General features: G+C 38.5%; 1 protein-coding gene across 1 annotated transcript; it reads left to right on the top strand.

The window, feature by feature from the left end:
* The first annotated feature begins 1205 nt into the window (after nt 1-1205).
* Nucleotides 1206-12743, top strand: LOC128625262 (myosin heavy chain, fast skeletal muscle). The gene is made up of 40 exons (XM_053653458.1): nt 1206-1301; nt 1439-1651; nt 2029-2172; nt 2264-2420; nt 2595-2622; nt 2950-3055; nt 3138-3230; nt 3337-3400; nt 3651-3749; nt 3886-3989; nt 4072-4210; nt 4292-4410; nt 4488-4637; nt 4728-4898; nt 5000-5306; nt 5471-5538; nt 6160-6247; nt 6363-6480; nt 6571-6694; nt 6850-6986; nt 7144-7399; nt 7479-7721; nt 8018-8194; nt 8284-8429; nt 8521-8611; nt 8697-9086; nt 9250-9376; nt 9459-9577; nt 9697-9893; nt 10004-10187; nt 10277-10442; nt 10545-10669; nt 10753-11061; nt 11148-11351; nt 11440-11565; nt 11647-11817; nt 11923-12027; nt 12107-12202; nt 12325-12456; nt 12615-12743. Exons 2-40 carry the CDS (start codon nt 1451-1453, stop codon nt 12633-12635), a joined length of 5802 nt encoding a protein of 1933 aa, XP_053509433.1. The 5' UTR covers nt 1206-1301; nt 1439-1450; the 3' UTR covers nt 12636-12743.
* The last annotated feature ends 316 nt before the right edge of the window (nt 12744-13059 follow it).

Genomic DNA, 13059 nt, shown 5'->3' with positions numbered 1-13059 from the left:
ATTGAACTGTAGGTCCTTTTTATCCTCCAAAGGAAAGCAAGGGTGAATTTTCAGTTTAATTTTCAATTTTCAGAATTTTCAATTGTCAGTTGAGTGCTACAAAGACGTCTGCGATGTCTGAGGTTATTTCGATATTTCAGAAACAAGATTCAAGATATAGAAACCGAGAGCCAAGTGAAGACTGAATCTATAAAATTAAGGAACATATATATATATATATATATATATATATATATATATATATATATATATATATATATAAAAATTTTTTTTTTTCTTAAGCAGTTGGCATTAGCCACTTTAGCAGGTTTAAAATGACAAATGGATTACAGAAGGATTTTTTAAAGAACACCTAACGTTGCCTTATGTTACATGGCCGTACATGTTCACACTTTATAATATAGTACATTCTATAATAATAAACGGTAATTTTATTATTACCATTCAATAAACATGGTGATTTATTTATTTTTGAAACAACATGCTTTTAGGGACTCTGAAAGAGAACACCATTGACATTGACATTGCTTCACCAAATCGGATCTAGGTTTGTCTTCCGTGCCAAACAGAATTAAAAAGAACTCATCCTTGTGACTGATGAATAGAATCTCTAAGTGCAGATGATAAAAATATTATTATACAAAACAACAACAACAACAAAAAAAAACACTGTATCCACCTCCCTTCAGTTGCCTGATTTTATCCTCTCAAGGTCAGTGTTAATAGAGGCTGAAACGAGGCAGGGTTAATAGAAGGTTAACCAATTTCTAACTGATAAAGCATAAAGAAATGACTGTACTTTCTCAATGTCCTGATTTTTTTATTTAAAAAATTAATTACACATAAAATGCTTTGTTTAATAGTAAATGGGGGTAGAAATAGAAAGGTCCCTATTATAGAAGACAAGAAGGAGGATATGATACATGAGAATGTGATTACTGTGGGAATGATGCCACTAGGACCATGTTGCCACTTATGGAAAAATACAGCACATCAAGAAAAACACATGACCAAATGCAGCATGACCGTTATCCTGGGTAAACAATAACAGGGTTATATAAGAGGCTCCCATTAGCACTGAGGCTCCACCAAGCACCCTGCAAAGGTGAGTCGTTTTACTTTTAGCCTGAATCAACTGTAAATTTACAGCGTTCAGAGTTATATGATAGTGCTTATTATGAATTTGATTAGGAATAATTTTTCCACAGAAAAATTACTTAGTAATCAATCACTCTGTTTTGTACTCACAATCTATCAGTTCTTTTAGCCTGCCAATTTTTCTCCACTGGGAATCAAACAAGGTACGATTTTCCAAATAACAATATGTCTTGGTGTATTGCACTCATTTTTAGTGCTAGTATTTTTCTGCTAACAGATGTATGTATTTTAGCTACATAAAGTAATTATGTGAAAAATATATATGACTTGACTTTCGCAGTAAAAGGCCACCATGGGGGATGCAGAGATGGAGTGTTTTGGCCTGGCGGCCATCTACCTCCGGAAACCAGAAAAAGAGAGGATTGAAGCCCAGAACAAACCTTTTGATGCCAAAACAGCAGTCTATGTGGATGAGCCCACAGAGATATACCTCAAGGGTACTTTAAAGAGTAAAGAGGGTGGCAAAGCCACTGTCGAAACTCTAGATGGCAAAGTAAGTGAAAAAGATAACTGATTAGAATAATAGTTCTTTATGTACCACTGCTTAGGATATGTAAAATTTGGTAAGGCAGACTTAAGCTGACTTGTATTATAGGATGTTTTAGGATTTGTTACCAAGTGAATACCCAGCTGCAAATATAAAAAATTGTATTTTTAAAGCAATACAATAAAATTTATAATATTTCGTAAGGTTTTCAGGCAGCATATATTTCAAGTCAAGAATATTGAAGAGTTCAATAGGATCTTAAAAATAAAGTCAGTGTGATTGCACATGCCATATATCTCTTAAACATTAATTTCAGTTAGTTTATGTTACAATCATTTTATAGCAACCTGTGCCATGAAGTATGATTTACTTTTATTCCACAGTCTATTACAGTTAAGGAAGAAAACATTTATCCCATGAACCCTCCAAAATTTGACAAAATTGAGGACATGGCCATGATGACCCACCTCAACGAACCTACTGTGCTGTATAACCTCAAAGAGCGTTACGCAGCATGGATGATCTACGTAAGTTTAACAATAAATTGTGCAATTGTTAAAAATAAAGATAAGAGAACCAACAGTAATAAACTCAATAAAATTGTTCCTGACACTTCAGACCTACTCAGGGTTGTTCTGCGTCACTGTGAACCCCTACAAGTGGCTCCCAGTGTACGACGCTGTCGTTGTGTCTGGATACAGAGGCAAAAAGAGAGTTGAAGCCCCACCTCACATCTTCTCCATCTCTGATAACGCCTATCAGTTCATGCTCACTGGTATGATATTGTCCAACTAGTATTTAGTATTTACATAGTATTAGTATTAACATGTTAATGAATTTAATTGAGTATGCTTTACACAAAGTGTGCAAAATTGAATCTGTTAATGAACTGAAAATTGAATCTGAGACATGAATGACACATTATCAAAAAGAATTCTCACTGTTTTAGATCGTGAAAATCAGTCCATCTTGATCACGTAAGTACATTAACATAAACATTCACTTGCATAAGTATTCTCCTCTTACAAATTATCACTAACAAATAGCGTATTTTCAAACCAATCCCTCAAATTTTCTTTATACCATGCTACCTGCAAACTCAAGGTGCACTGGCTAAAGATGCTATTTCTCACCCAACACCTTTGTTTATACACATTTCATACATGTAGCATTTGACCAACTCAAAAGAGTTATCTTCATAAAGTGTCTAACCACTTAAGACTTATAGATGTCTGTGATCAATTATTAAACAACTGTATCTGTCTTCTAAAGTACAGGCATTTGATTATACTTTCTACCCGCAGTGGAGAATCTGGTGCAGGAAAGACTGTGAACACAAAACGTGTCATTCAGTACTTTGCAACAATCGCCGTGGTTGGACAGAAGAAGGCAGAGCCTGGCAAAATGCAGGTAAGTGAGTTGTTCTATTACATGCAGCATCTACTAGTGTATTTCTCAATTTTCCGTTATAAACATCTGCTACTGTTGCTAGGGTTCACTGGAAGACCAAATTATTGCAGCCAACCCCCTGCTGGAAGCTTACGGTAATGCCAAGACCGTGAGGAATGACAACTCCTCTCGTTTTGTAAGTAAACACATAAGCTCTTGTAACCGTTCATAAAACACAATAAGCATGAATTAAAAACATATCAAACTACACTGCTGTAATCTGCAATGCTTTTACCTTCTAGGGTAAATTCATCAGAATTCATTTTGGGCAAACTGGCAAGCTGGCCTCAGCTGATATTGAAACTTGTAAGTTTCTGTCATTAATTCTTACATGCAGCTGTGTGAATTTCTTGTGGCAACTGGTTGATGTGCATATGCATATAAGCATGACGAAACATTTGTGTAGAAATCTGCACTGCAATCAGATGACCAGGATTATCCACACACCTGTATGGAACATCTGAATCTGAGATGTTATATTGTGAATCTGAAATAAACCCGTTAAAAACACCTTTCTGTAAATTTAATAATGAATGCATTACAAAAACTTCAACAGACCTGCTGGAAAAGTCAAGAGTCACCTTCCAGCTGTCTGCTGAGAGAAGCTACCACATTTTCTACCAGCTCATGACTGGGCACAAACCAGAGCTGCTTGGTAAGGAAACTTCAAAGCCATAATGCTACTGGGTCTTTTTACATTAGGTACAACATTCAGCAGGTTGAATGTGTGAATGAACCAATTAAGTAATCAATTAATTTTTTTTTAAAAATGAACTGTTTGCCCAACACAGAGGCACTGCTCATCACCACCAACCCCTACGACTACCCCATGATCAGCCAGGGTGAAATCACAGTCACAAGCATCGATGATGTGGAGGAGTTTATTGCCACAGATGTAAGTAAATTTTTCTAAACTTTTAAGCAATTAAAAACTGCAACTTTTTCTAAATATCTCCTTCTACTACTTTCCATCACAGACGGCCATTGACATCCTCGGCTTCAGCGCTGACGAGAAAATTAACATCTACAAGCTGACTGGTGCTGTGATGCATCATGGAACCATGAAGTTCAAGCAGAAGCAGAGGGAGGAGCAGGCTGAGCCTGATGGCACTGAGGGTACATTTTGAAACGTTCACAGGATTTTTTAGAACAAGTAACCTGAATCAATAATGAATAACATCGCTTTCTTGACTTCAGTTGCTGATAAAATCGCCTACCTCCTGGGCCTGAACTCAGCTGACATGCTGAAAGCTTTATGTTGCCCCAGAGTTAAGGTCGGAAATGAGTTTGTGACCAAAGGCCAGACTGTACCTCAGGTAACGTGTCATTATTTAGTATCAGAAGAGACTGAGTTATCTCCAAACTTCTAAAACTCAATGTATAACATTTTCAGGTGAACAATGCCGTCAGTGCCCTCTGCAAGTCCATCTATGAGAAAATGTTCTTGTGGATGGTCGTGCGCATCAATGAGATGTTGGCCACAAAGCACCAAAGAGAGTTCTACATTGGTGTGCTGGACATCGCTGGATTTGAGATCTTTGATGTAAATAATAATGTTTTTCTCCATGATGAGTGTTCCGTTATTTTTTAACAATACTTTGGCAATGTCTAATATATTGAGCTACTGTAACAGTTTAACAGCTTGGAGCAGCTCTGCATTAACTTCACAAATGAGAAACTGCAACAGTTTTTCAACCACCACATGTTCGTGCTGGAACAAGAGGAGTACAAGAAAGAAGGTATTGAGTGGGAGTTCATAGACTTCGGTATGGACTTGGCTAGCTGCATTGAGCTCATTGAGAAGGTATTGTGGTGTCAATAATACTATCAATGCCAACAATTAAAAAATAATACTTTCACCACTAATAATTCAGTGATCACTCATGAAAAATCTGTCACTAACAGCCAATGGGCATCTTCTCCATCCTTGAAGAGGAGTGCATGTTCCCCAAGGCTACAAATACGACCTTCAAAAACAAGCTTTATGACCAGCACCTTGGAAAATGTGCCTGCTTCCAAAAGCCAAAACCTGCCAAAGGCAAAGCTGAGGCCCACTTCGCCTTGGTGCACTACGCCGGCACTGTGGACTACAATGTTAACGGCTGGTTGGACAAGAACAAGGATCCACTGAATGACTCTGTTGTGCAGCTGTACCAGAAGTCAGCAAACAAACTGTTGTGCCACCTGTATGTAGCCCATGGTGGTGCCGATGGTAAGATTAACATTGATAAGGTTAATAATTTTCACTATACAAGCACAGAATAAGCTGATAATCAGACTTTTCACTTTCAGTAATTAAGATGTTTCTGGACTGAGAAAGTAAAAGTATAATAAGATAAGGAAAACAATAACTGACAACTTTTTATTTGTCAAAAGCTGATACTGGTGGAAAGAAAGGCAAGAAGAAGGGTGGTTCCTTCCAGACTGTGTCTGCTCTGTTCAGGGTGAGAACAATTTAACAGAAAATAACCCTAACCCTAAGTGAATGCATTCCACTCGCAGATTCCACATTTTACATACATTTTAGTCTCAGCAACAGGATTAAATACATGATTTTTGTTGTTGTTGTTGTTGTTAATAATAATAATAATAATAATAATAATAATAATAATATTGCTAAACTGCTGAAAGTAAAACTCACAGGAGAACTTGGGCAAACTTATGACCAACTTAAAGAGTACTCAAACCACCGCAAAATACAGTGCGAAACAATATAGTGCCAAAGTACAACACAGACAAGTGTTGCACAAGACAGATACATGACAAATATTGCATATATGAGGGATTATGATACCAGAGTTTAAGATTTCTTTGCTTGTTTTTAGGAAGCCCTCATTATTCTGCATCAAAGTATTAGTTGGCTGCCCAGCTGACCTCCATCCATCCTCACAATTCATTTTAACATATTTTAAATGTTGTAATATCTGTAACATTTACTTAGTGTCTTATTATAATTAGGTTCCATATAAACATACTTACTGAACAACTCTGAATAGTAAAAATAACTATATGCATAAAATGCAGCCAGCAAAACTGTAACAAACTCCTAAATGTAAAACTCACAGGAGAACTTGGGTAAGCTGATGACCAACTTGAGGAGCACTCACCCTCACTTTGTGCGTTGCTTGATTCCAAATGAGTCCAAGACTCCAGGTGGGTATTCTTATTTTCTTACATTTTTACCAGTAAATACACAACAACATACCTATGAATGTCTCTGACTGTAAAACTTGTTATTAATTTTGTACCACTACACTGGACACGCTAGGTCTGATGGAGAACTTCCTGGTCATCCACCAGTTGAGGTGTAATGGTGTGCTGGAGGGTATCAGAATCTGCAGAAAAGGATTCCCAAGCAGAATCCTCTATGCTGACTTCAAGCAGAGGTCATTTATTTAGTTTCTCCATTTCAACATTTGTAAAGTTTCTGCAAAAAGTTCCTATCCATGTTAATTAATTTGCAAATCTGAAAACAGATACAAAGTCTTGAATGCCAGTGTCATCCCAGAGGGACAGTTCATTGACAACAAAAAAGCTTCAGAGAAACTCCTGGGCTCCATTGATGTGGATCATACTCAGTACAAGTTTGGACACACCAAGGTACATTATTTCTAAACTGTTTGAATAAGCATGCCTCTAAAAATTACAATATTGGGGGGACGATAAAACTATAATACAATTTGTGACCACTGTTTTTCAGTATATTAAAAAAACAGTCCTAGGTAGTTTTATGGTTTTTTACCTTTTTGTGGTAGGTCTTCTTCAAAGCCGGTCTGCTGGGTACCCTTGAGGAGATGCGAGATGATAAACTAGTTGCTCTGGTTACCATGATTCAAGCTTTGTGCCGTGGTTTCCTTATGAGAACAGAGTTTGTTAAGATGATGGAGAGGAGGTATATTTATATCAATGACACACTGATATGATATGAATTCAATTCAACAAATTGAATCCTTATGGAACTTAACTTGATCAACTTGAATTTTATCAATAAATTTTATATATGGTCACAATAACCGAATCACAACATCTGGAATATCGCTCTTCAACAGAGAATCAATCTTCACTATCCAATACAACATCCGCTCATTCATGAATGTGAAACACTGGCCATGGATGAAGGTGTACTTCAAGATCAAGCCTCTTCTCAAGACTGCAGAGACTGAGAAGGAAATGGCTGCCATGAAGGAGAACTTTGAGAAAATGAAGGAGGACTTGGCAAAGGCACTGGCCAAGAAGAAAGAGCTTGAGGAGAAAATGGTGTCTCTGGTACAGGAGAAAAATGACCTGCAACTCCAAGTATCAGCTGTAAGTTTTTAAAGTCTAGTTGGTGTCTCTGTAGAATAGAAAAAAATTAATCATGATAATAAGCCATCTGAATCAACAGGAATCAGAAAACCTGTCTGATGCTGAGGAAAGGTGTGAGGGGCTCATCAAGAACAAAATCCAGCTTGAAGCTAAACTCAAAGAGATTACTGAGAGAATGGAGGATGAGGAGGAAATCAATGCTGAGCTGACTGCCAAGAAGAGGAAACTGGAGGATGAGTGCTCTGAGCTGAAGAAGGACATTGATGATTTGGAGCTCACCTTGGCAAAAGTGGAAAAGGAGAAACATGCCACTGAGAACAAGGTTGGTGTGTTGCAATGCACTGTAAATTAACAGATGTTGTGTGGATTTAGCTACTAAAATCCAGATCGTGACTATGGTTAAATTGAAGTGGTATTAACTGCTTAATACCATCTGAGTGGTATTAAAAAGTGAAGGGGTAGTAACCAGATTTAAAATATACTTTTATGATATACTACAGTGCATATCTTCTACACTAAAAATACAGGTAAAAGTAAATCCTATTACAAAAAATATATATAACAAAAGTTACCAGGTATTTACCTAGTTATACATTGCTCTGGAATTATTTTGCACAGGTCAAGAACCTCACTGAGGAGATGACATCTCAGGATGAGAGCATTGTCAAGCTCACTAAGGAGAAGAAAGCCCTCCAAGAGGCACACCAGCAGACTCTGGATGATCTCCAGGCAGAGGAAGACAAAGTCAACACTCTGACCAAATCAAAGACCAAGCTTGAGCAACAAGTGGATGATGTAAGACTTTAGTATTCTATTTTTAATGAAATATTTCATAAATGTGTTATAGATCATCAGGTGAAACTCTAACACTCTCACATACACAGCTTGAGGGTTCTCTGGAACAAGAGAAGAAACTCCGTATGGACCTTGAGAGAGCCAAGAGGAAGCTTGAGGGTGACCTGAAAATGGCCCAAGAGTCATTAATGGACCTGGAGAACGACAAGCAACAGTCTGATGAAAAGATCAAGAAGTGAGTGAGTGTAAAAGAAATTATATATACTAGAAAGAAATATATAACTCTTGATAACATCATGTTTGTTTTTCTTGTTTCAACAAAACAGGAAGGACTTTGAAATAAGTCAACTTCTGAGCAAGATTGAAGATGAACAGTCACTGGGAGCGCAACTTCAGAAGAAGATCAAAGAACTCCAGGTAAAAATGAGTTCTGAAACAGGTTGACAGTAAGCTCTTCAAGCAAGGCCATTCATTCAGACAAATCAAACTTTTTCCACCTTAGGCTCGCATTGAAGAGCTGGAGGAGGAAATTGAGGCTGAGCGTGCAGCTCGTGCTAAAGTTGAGAAGCAGAGAGCTGATCTCTCCAGGGAACTTGAGGAGATCAGTGAGAGGCTTGAGGAAGCTGGAGGTGCCACCGCTGCTCAGATCGAGATGAACAAGAAGCGCGAGGCGGAGTTCCAGAAAATGCGTCGTGATCTGGAAGAGTCCACTCTGCAGCATGAAGCCACAGCTGCTGCACTCCGCAAGAAACAAGCTGACAGCGTTGCTGAGCTTGGAGAGCAGATCGACAACCTTCAGCGTGTCAAACAGAAGCTGGAGAAGGAAAAGAGTGAATACAAAATGGAGATAGATGACCTCTCCAGTAACATGGAGGCTGTGGCAAAATCAAAGGTATCTGACATTAAGACATAACATGGTTAAAGTAATTAAAAACTTTAAGTGTCTTAAGGTTTTGAGTCAAATTAAAGAAATTTTAATCTATACACAGAAATAAAAAGGGCATGTTCTGCTTCACTCAAATATCTGTATTATATATACGTGGTTCTCTTTCCAGGCTAACCTAGAAAAGATGTGCCGCACTCTAGAGGACCAGCTGAGTGAACTCAAGACTAAGAATGATGAAAATGTCCGTCAACTGAATGACATCAGCACACAAAAAGCACGCCTGCAGACTGAGAATGGTAAATTAAATTGCAATAAACCAGAAAATTCTACAATCACACGATCAATTCTGGTAACATAATTTACAATACATTATTTAAGGTGAATTTGGCCGTCAGCTAGAGGAGAAAGAAGCACTTGTTTCTCAGCTGACCAGGGGAAAACAAGCTTACACACAGCAGATTGAGGAACTCAAAAGACACATTGAGGAGGAAGTCAAGGTAGAACATGGATAGTTTTAAGTAAATCTGACAAATACATTTTGCATATAGTCTGTAAATACACCAGTAAGAACACATTAACAAGAATAGATTTAACTAACTTTACTGTTTGCGTACAGGCCAAGAACGCTCTGGCCCATGCTGTCCAATCAGCCAGACATGACTGCGATCTGCTCAGAGAGCAGTTTGAGGAAGAGCAAGAGGCCAAGGCTGAGCTTCAGCGTGGAATGTCCAAGGCCAACAGTGAGGTGGCTCAGTGGAGAACCAAATATGAGACTGATGCCATCCAGCGTACCGAGGAGCTTGAAGAGGCCAAGTAAATGAAATAATAAGACAGAAAAATATACACTATATATATATATATATAAACTTAAGAATGTTTACATAACCAAATATAAACTAAAGATCTTAGATACTTTTTTACAGGAAAAAGCTTGCTCAGCGTCTACAAGAGGCAGAGGAAGCCATTGAAGCTATGAACTCCAAGTGTGCTTCTCTGGAGAAGACTAAGCAGAGACTACAGGGTGAAGTGGAGGACCTCATGATTGATGTTGAGAGAGCCAATAGCGTGGCTGCCACCCTTGACAAAAAGCAGAGGAACTTTGATAAGGTCAAATATTTCTCACCTGAAAATATATGAAACTATGTTCATATATTACTATGAATAAAACTGTGTTGATTTATTCCCCTGTTATTTAGGTCTTGGCAGAATGGAAACAGAAGTATGAGGAAGGCCAGGCTGAACTGGAAGGAGCTCTGAAAGAAGCTCGCTCTCTCAGCACTGAACTCTTTAAGATGAAGAACTCATATGAGGAAGTTCTTGACCATCTTGAGACACTGAAGAGAGAAAACAAGAATTTGCAGCGTATGTTATCCAAATATAACTACACTTTTTCATTCACACTGAAATATTGGAATGTTACATTAAATTAAGCAAATTTGAGTAAATATTTTTCTTCTCCTACAGAGGAGATCTCTGACCTGACTGAACAGGTTGGCGAGACTGGAAAGACCATCCATGAGCTGGAGAAGGCAAAGAAGACAGTGGAAATTGAGAAATCAGAAATTCAGACTGCGCTTGAGGAAGCTGAGGTAAGACAGTACATGAACTCCCCATATTGGAAAATGACAATGGGTTGCAACCAAATTGCTTCAAATCCAACATAATACTTCAGGGCACACTTGAGCATGAGGAATCCAAGATCGTTCGTATTCAACTAGAGCTCACACAAGTGAAAAGTGAAATAGACAGGAAACTGGCTGAGAAGGACGAAGAGATGGAGCAGATCAAGAGAAACAGCCAGAGGGTGATTGAGTCCATGCAGACCACTCTGGATGCTGAGATCAGGAGCAGAAATGATGCTTTGAGGGTCAAGAAGAAGATGGAGGGAGATCTCAATGAAATGGAGATTCAGCTGAGCCATGCCAACCGCCTGGCTGCTGAGGCACAGAAACAGCTCAGGAATGTCCAAGGACAGCTCAAGGTGCGCCGCTATCCTTGCTTCATGCTTCTATAGTTAAATGTTATGTATCTTCAGGCATCAATTAACAATGTTTCCTTTCACATCAGGATGCCCAACTGCACCTTGATGATGCTGTCAGAGGACAAGAAGAAATGAAGGAGCAGGTGGCCATGGTGGAGCGCAGGAATAACCTGATGCTGGCAGAGATTGAGGAACTGAGAGCTGCACTGGAGCAGACAGAGAGAGGCCGCAAAGTGGCTGAGCAGGAGCTGGTTGATGCCAGTGAGCGTGTGACACTGCTGCACTCTCAGGTTAGCTGTTGCAGCAAGGAACTTTGCTGTCCATTTCACATTGCATGGTCAATTATAATAACGGTCTTCATGTGTTTCATTAAAACAGAATACCAGTCTAATCAACACCAAGAAGAAGCTTGAGGCTGAACTGGTTCAAATACAAGGTGAGGTGGACGATACCATCCAGGAGGCAAGGAATGCTGAAGAGAAGGCTAAGAAGGCTATTACAGATGTGAGTGTTTATTCTATAGATTTTGATGATTGACATCATTTTTACATAAAAATTAAAGCCATGACATGACTCGTACACTAGGCTGCCATGATGGCAGAGGAGCTAAAGAAAGAGCAGGACACCAATGCTCACATGGAGAGGATGAAAAAGAACCTCGACATTACAGTCAAAGATTTGCAGCACCGTCTGGATGAAGCTGAGAGTCTTGCCATGAAGGGTGGAAAGAAGCAGCTCCAGAAACTGGAATCTAGGGTATGTTTATGCTGCCAAAATAAAGAATGAGCAGTCATGTAAAAAAAAAGGGGGAATTGTTTAATAAAATTTTCTATATAATAAAATATGGAATTTCTCTTCTAGGTACGTGAGCTGGAGTCTGAAGTTGAAGTTGAGCAGAGGCGTAGTGCTGAATCTCTTAAAGGAGTCCGCAAATATGAAAGACGAGTGAAGGAGCTCACCTACCAGGTATAACATAGACTTAAGAACACGCAGACCATATCTCATTACAAGTAAATAAAATCTAAATTAAGACCGATGTGTTCAGACCGAGGAGGACAAGAAGAATGTGAGCAGACTGCAGGATCTTGTGGACAAACTGCAGCTGAAAGTGAAGGCCTACAAGAGGCAGGCTGAGGATGCTGTAAGTTTGCTTTTGTACAAATTACACCATAAACTTACACTTAAAGGCTCCTTGCTAGCCTGAAGTGGAAATGTATGCCATATTACCAACACTAACCGGGATGATATGCAACACTATCACAGGAGGAGCAGGCCAACACTCACCTGTCCAGGTACAGGAAAGTACAGCATGAGATGGAGGAAGCTCAGGAGCGTGCTGACATTGCTGAGTCCCAGGTCAACAAGCTTAGAGCCAAGAGCAGAGATATTGGAAAGGTAGAGAACATTTCATCAAAAAAATATTCCAGATATTTAAATAAACACCATTCAGGTTTGTAAACAAGAAGTGTTAACTCTCAGTGGCATATGTAAATGTTCTTTTAAACTTTGTGACAAAAAATTATTTTTACTAATAATGTATATATCAATTGTAGGGCAAGGAGGTGGCTGAATAAAAATGAAGACCGACAATATGCGACACCAACAACGGTTCATATAATATGCTATCCTTGTTAAATGTCCATGCATACATTCAGTTAAATAAAATTGAAGCAGAGCTACAAGTCCTTGAATTTTTTTCCTTTTTACTAGGGATGCACCGAAATGAAAATTCTTGGCCGAAGCCGAATATAATGAAAAACTTGGCCAAAGGCCAAATACCAAGCCATTTTTTTCACCATTGCATAAATTAAATAGTCAAAATGTGCTTTTTACTATTTTGTCTTGCTTTTCAAAGAAAAAAATCAATTACAAAAACTACAATTTCAAAATATTTATTTAACACTGTACATTTGATATAAAGACAAGAGTGAAACTATGGAACAACAAAAATGGTTGGTATTTCTTGTTATTTGGTTGGTATTTCTTGGTAGTTCTTTA

Source organism: Ictalurus furcatus, chromosome 21 (assembly GCF_023375685.1).
Source record: "Ictalurus furcatus strain D&B chromosome 21, Billie_1.0, whole genome shotgun sequence".
Lineage (NCBI taxonomy): Eukaryota > Metazoa > Chordata > Actinopteri > Siluriformes > Ictaluridae > Ictalurus > Ictalurus furcatus.
This window is presented reverse-complemented; position numbering and strand designations above follow the sequence as displayed.

Excerpts from the sequence above, each read along its gene's own strand:
- LOC128625262 (XM_053653458.1), top strand. The coding sequence starts at position 1,451 with ATGGGGGATGCAGAGATGGAGTGTTTTGGCCTGGCGGCCATCTACCTC. Across the intron at positions 1,652-2,028 it reads TCGAAACTCTAGATGGCAAA|TCTATTACAGTTAAGGAAGA; the intron begins GTAAGTGAAAAA and ends TTTATTCCACAG. Across the intron at positions 12,203-12,324 it reads AGAGGCAGGCTGAGGATGCT|GAGGAGCAGGCCAACACTCA; the intron begins GTAAGTTTGCTT and ends ACACTATCACAG.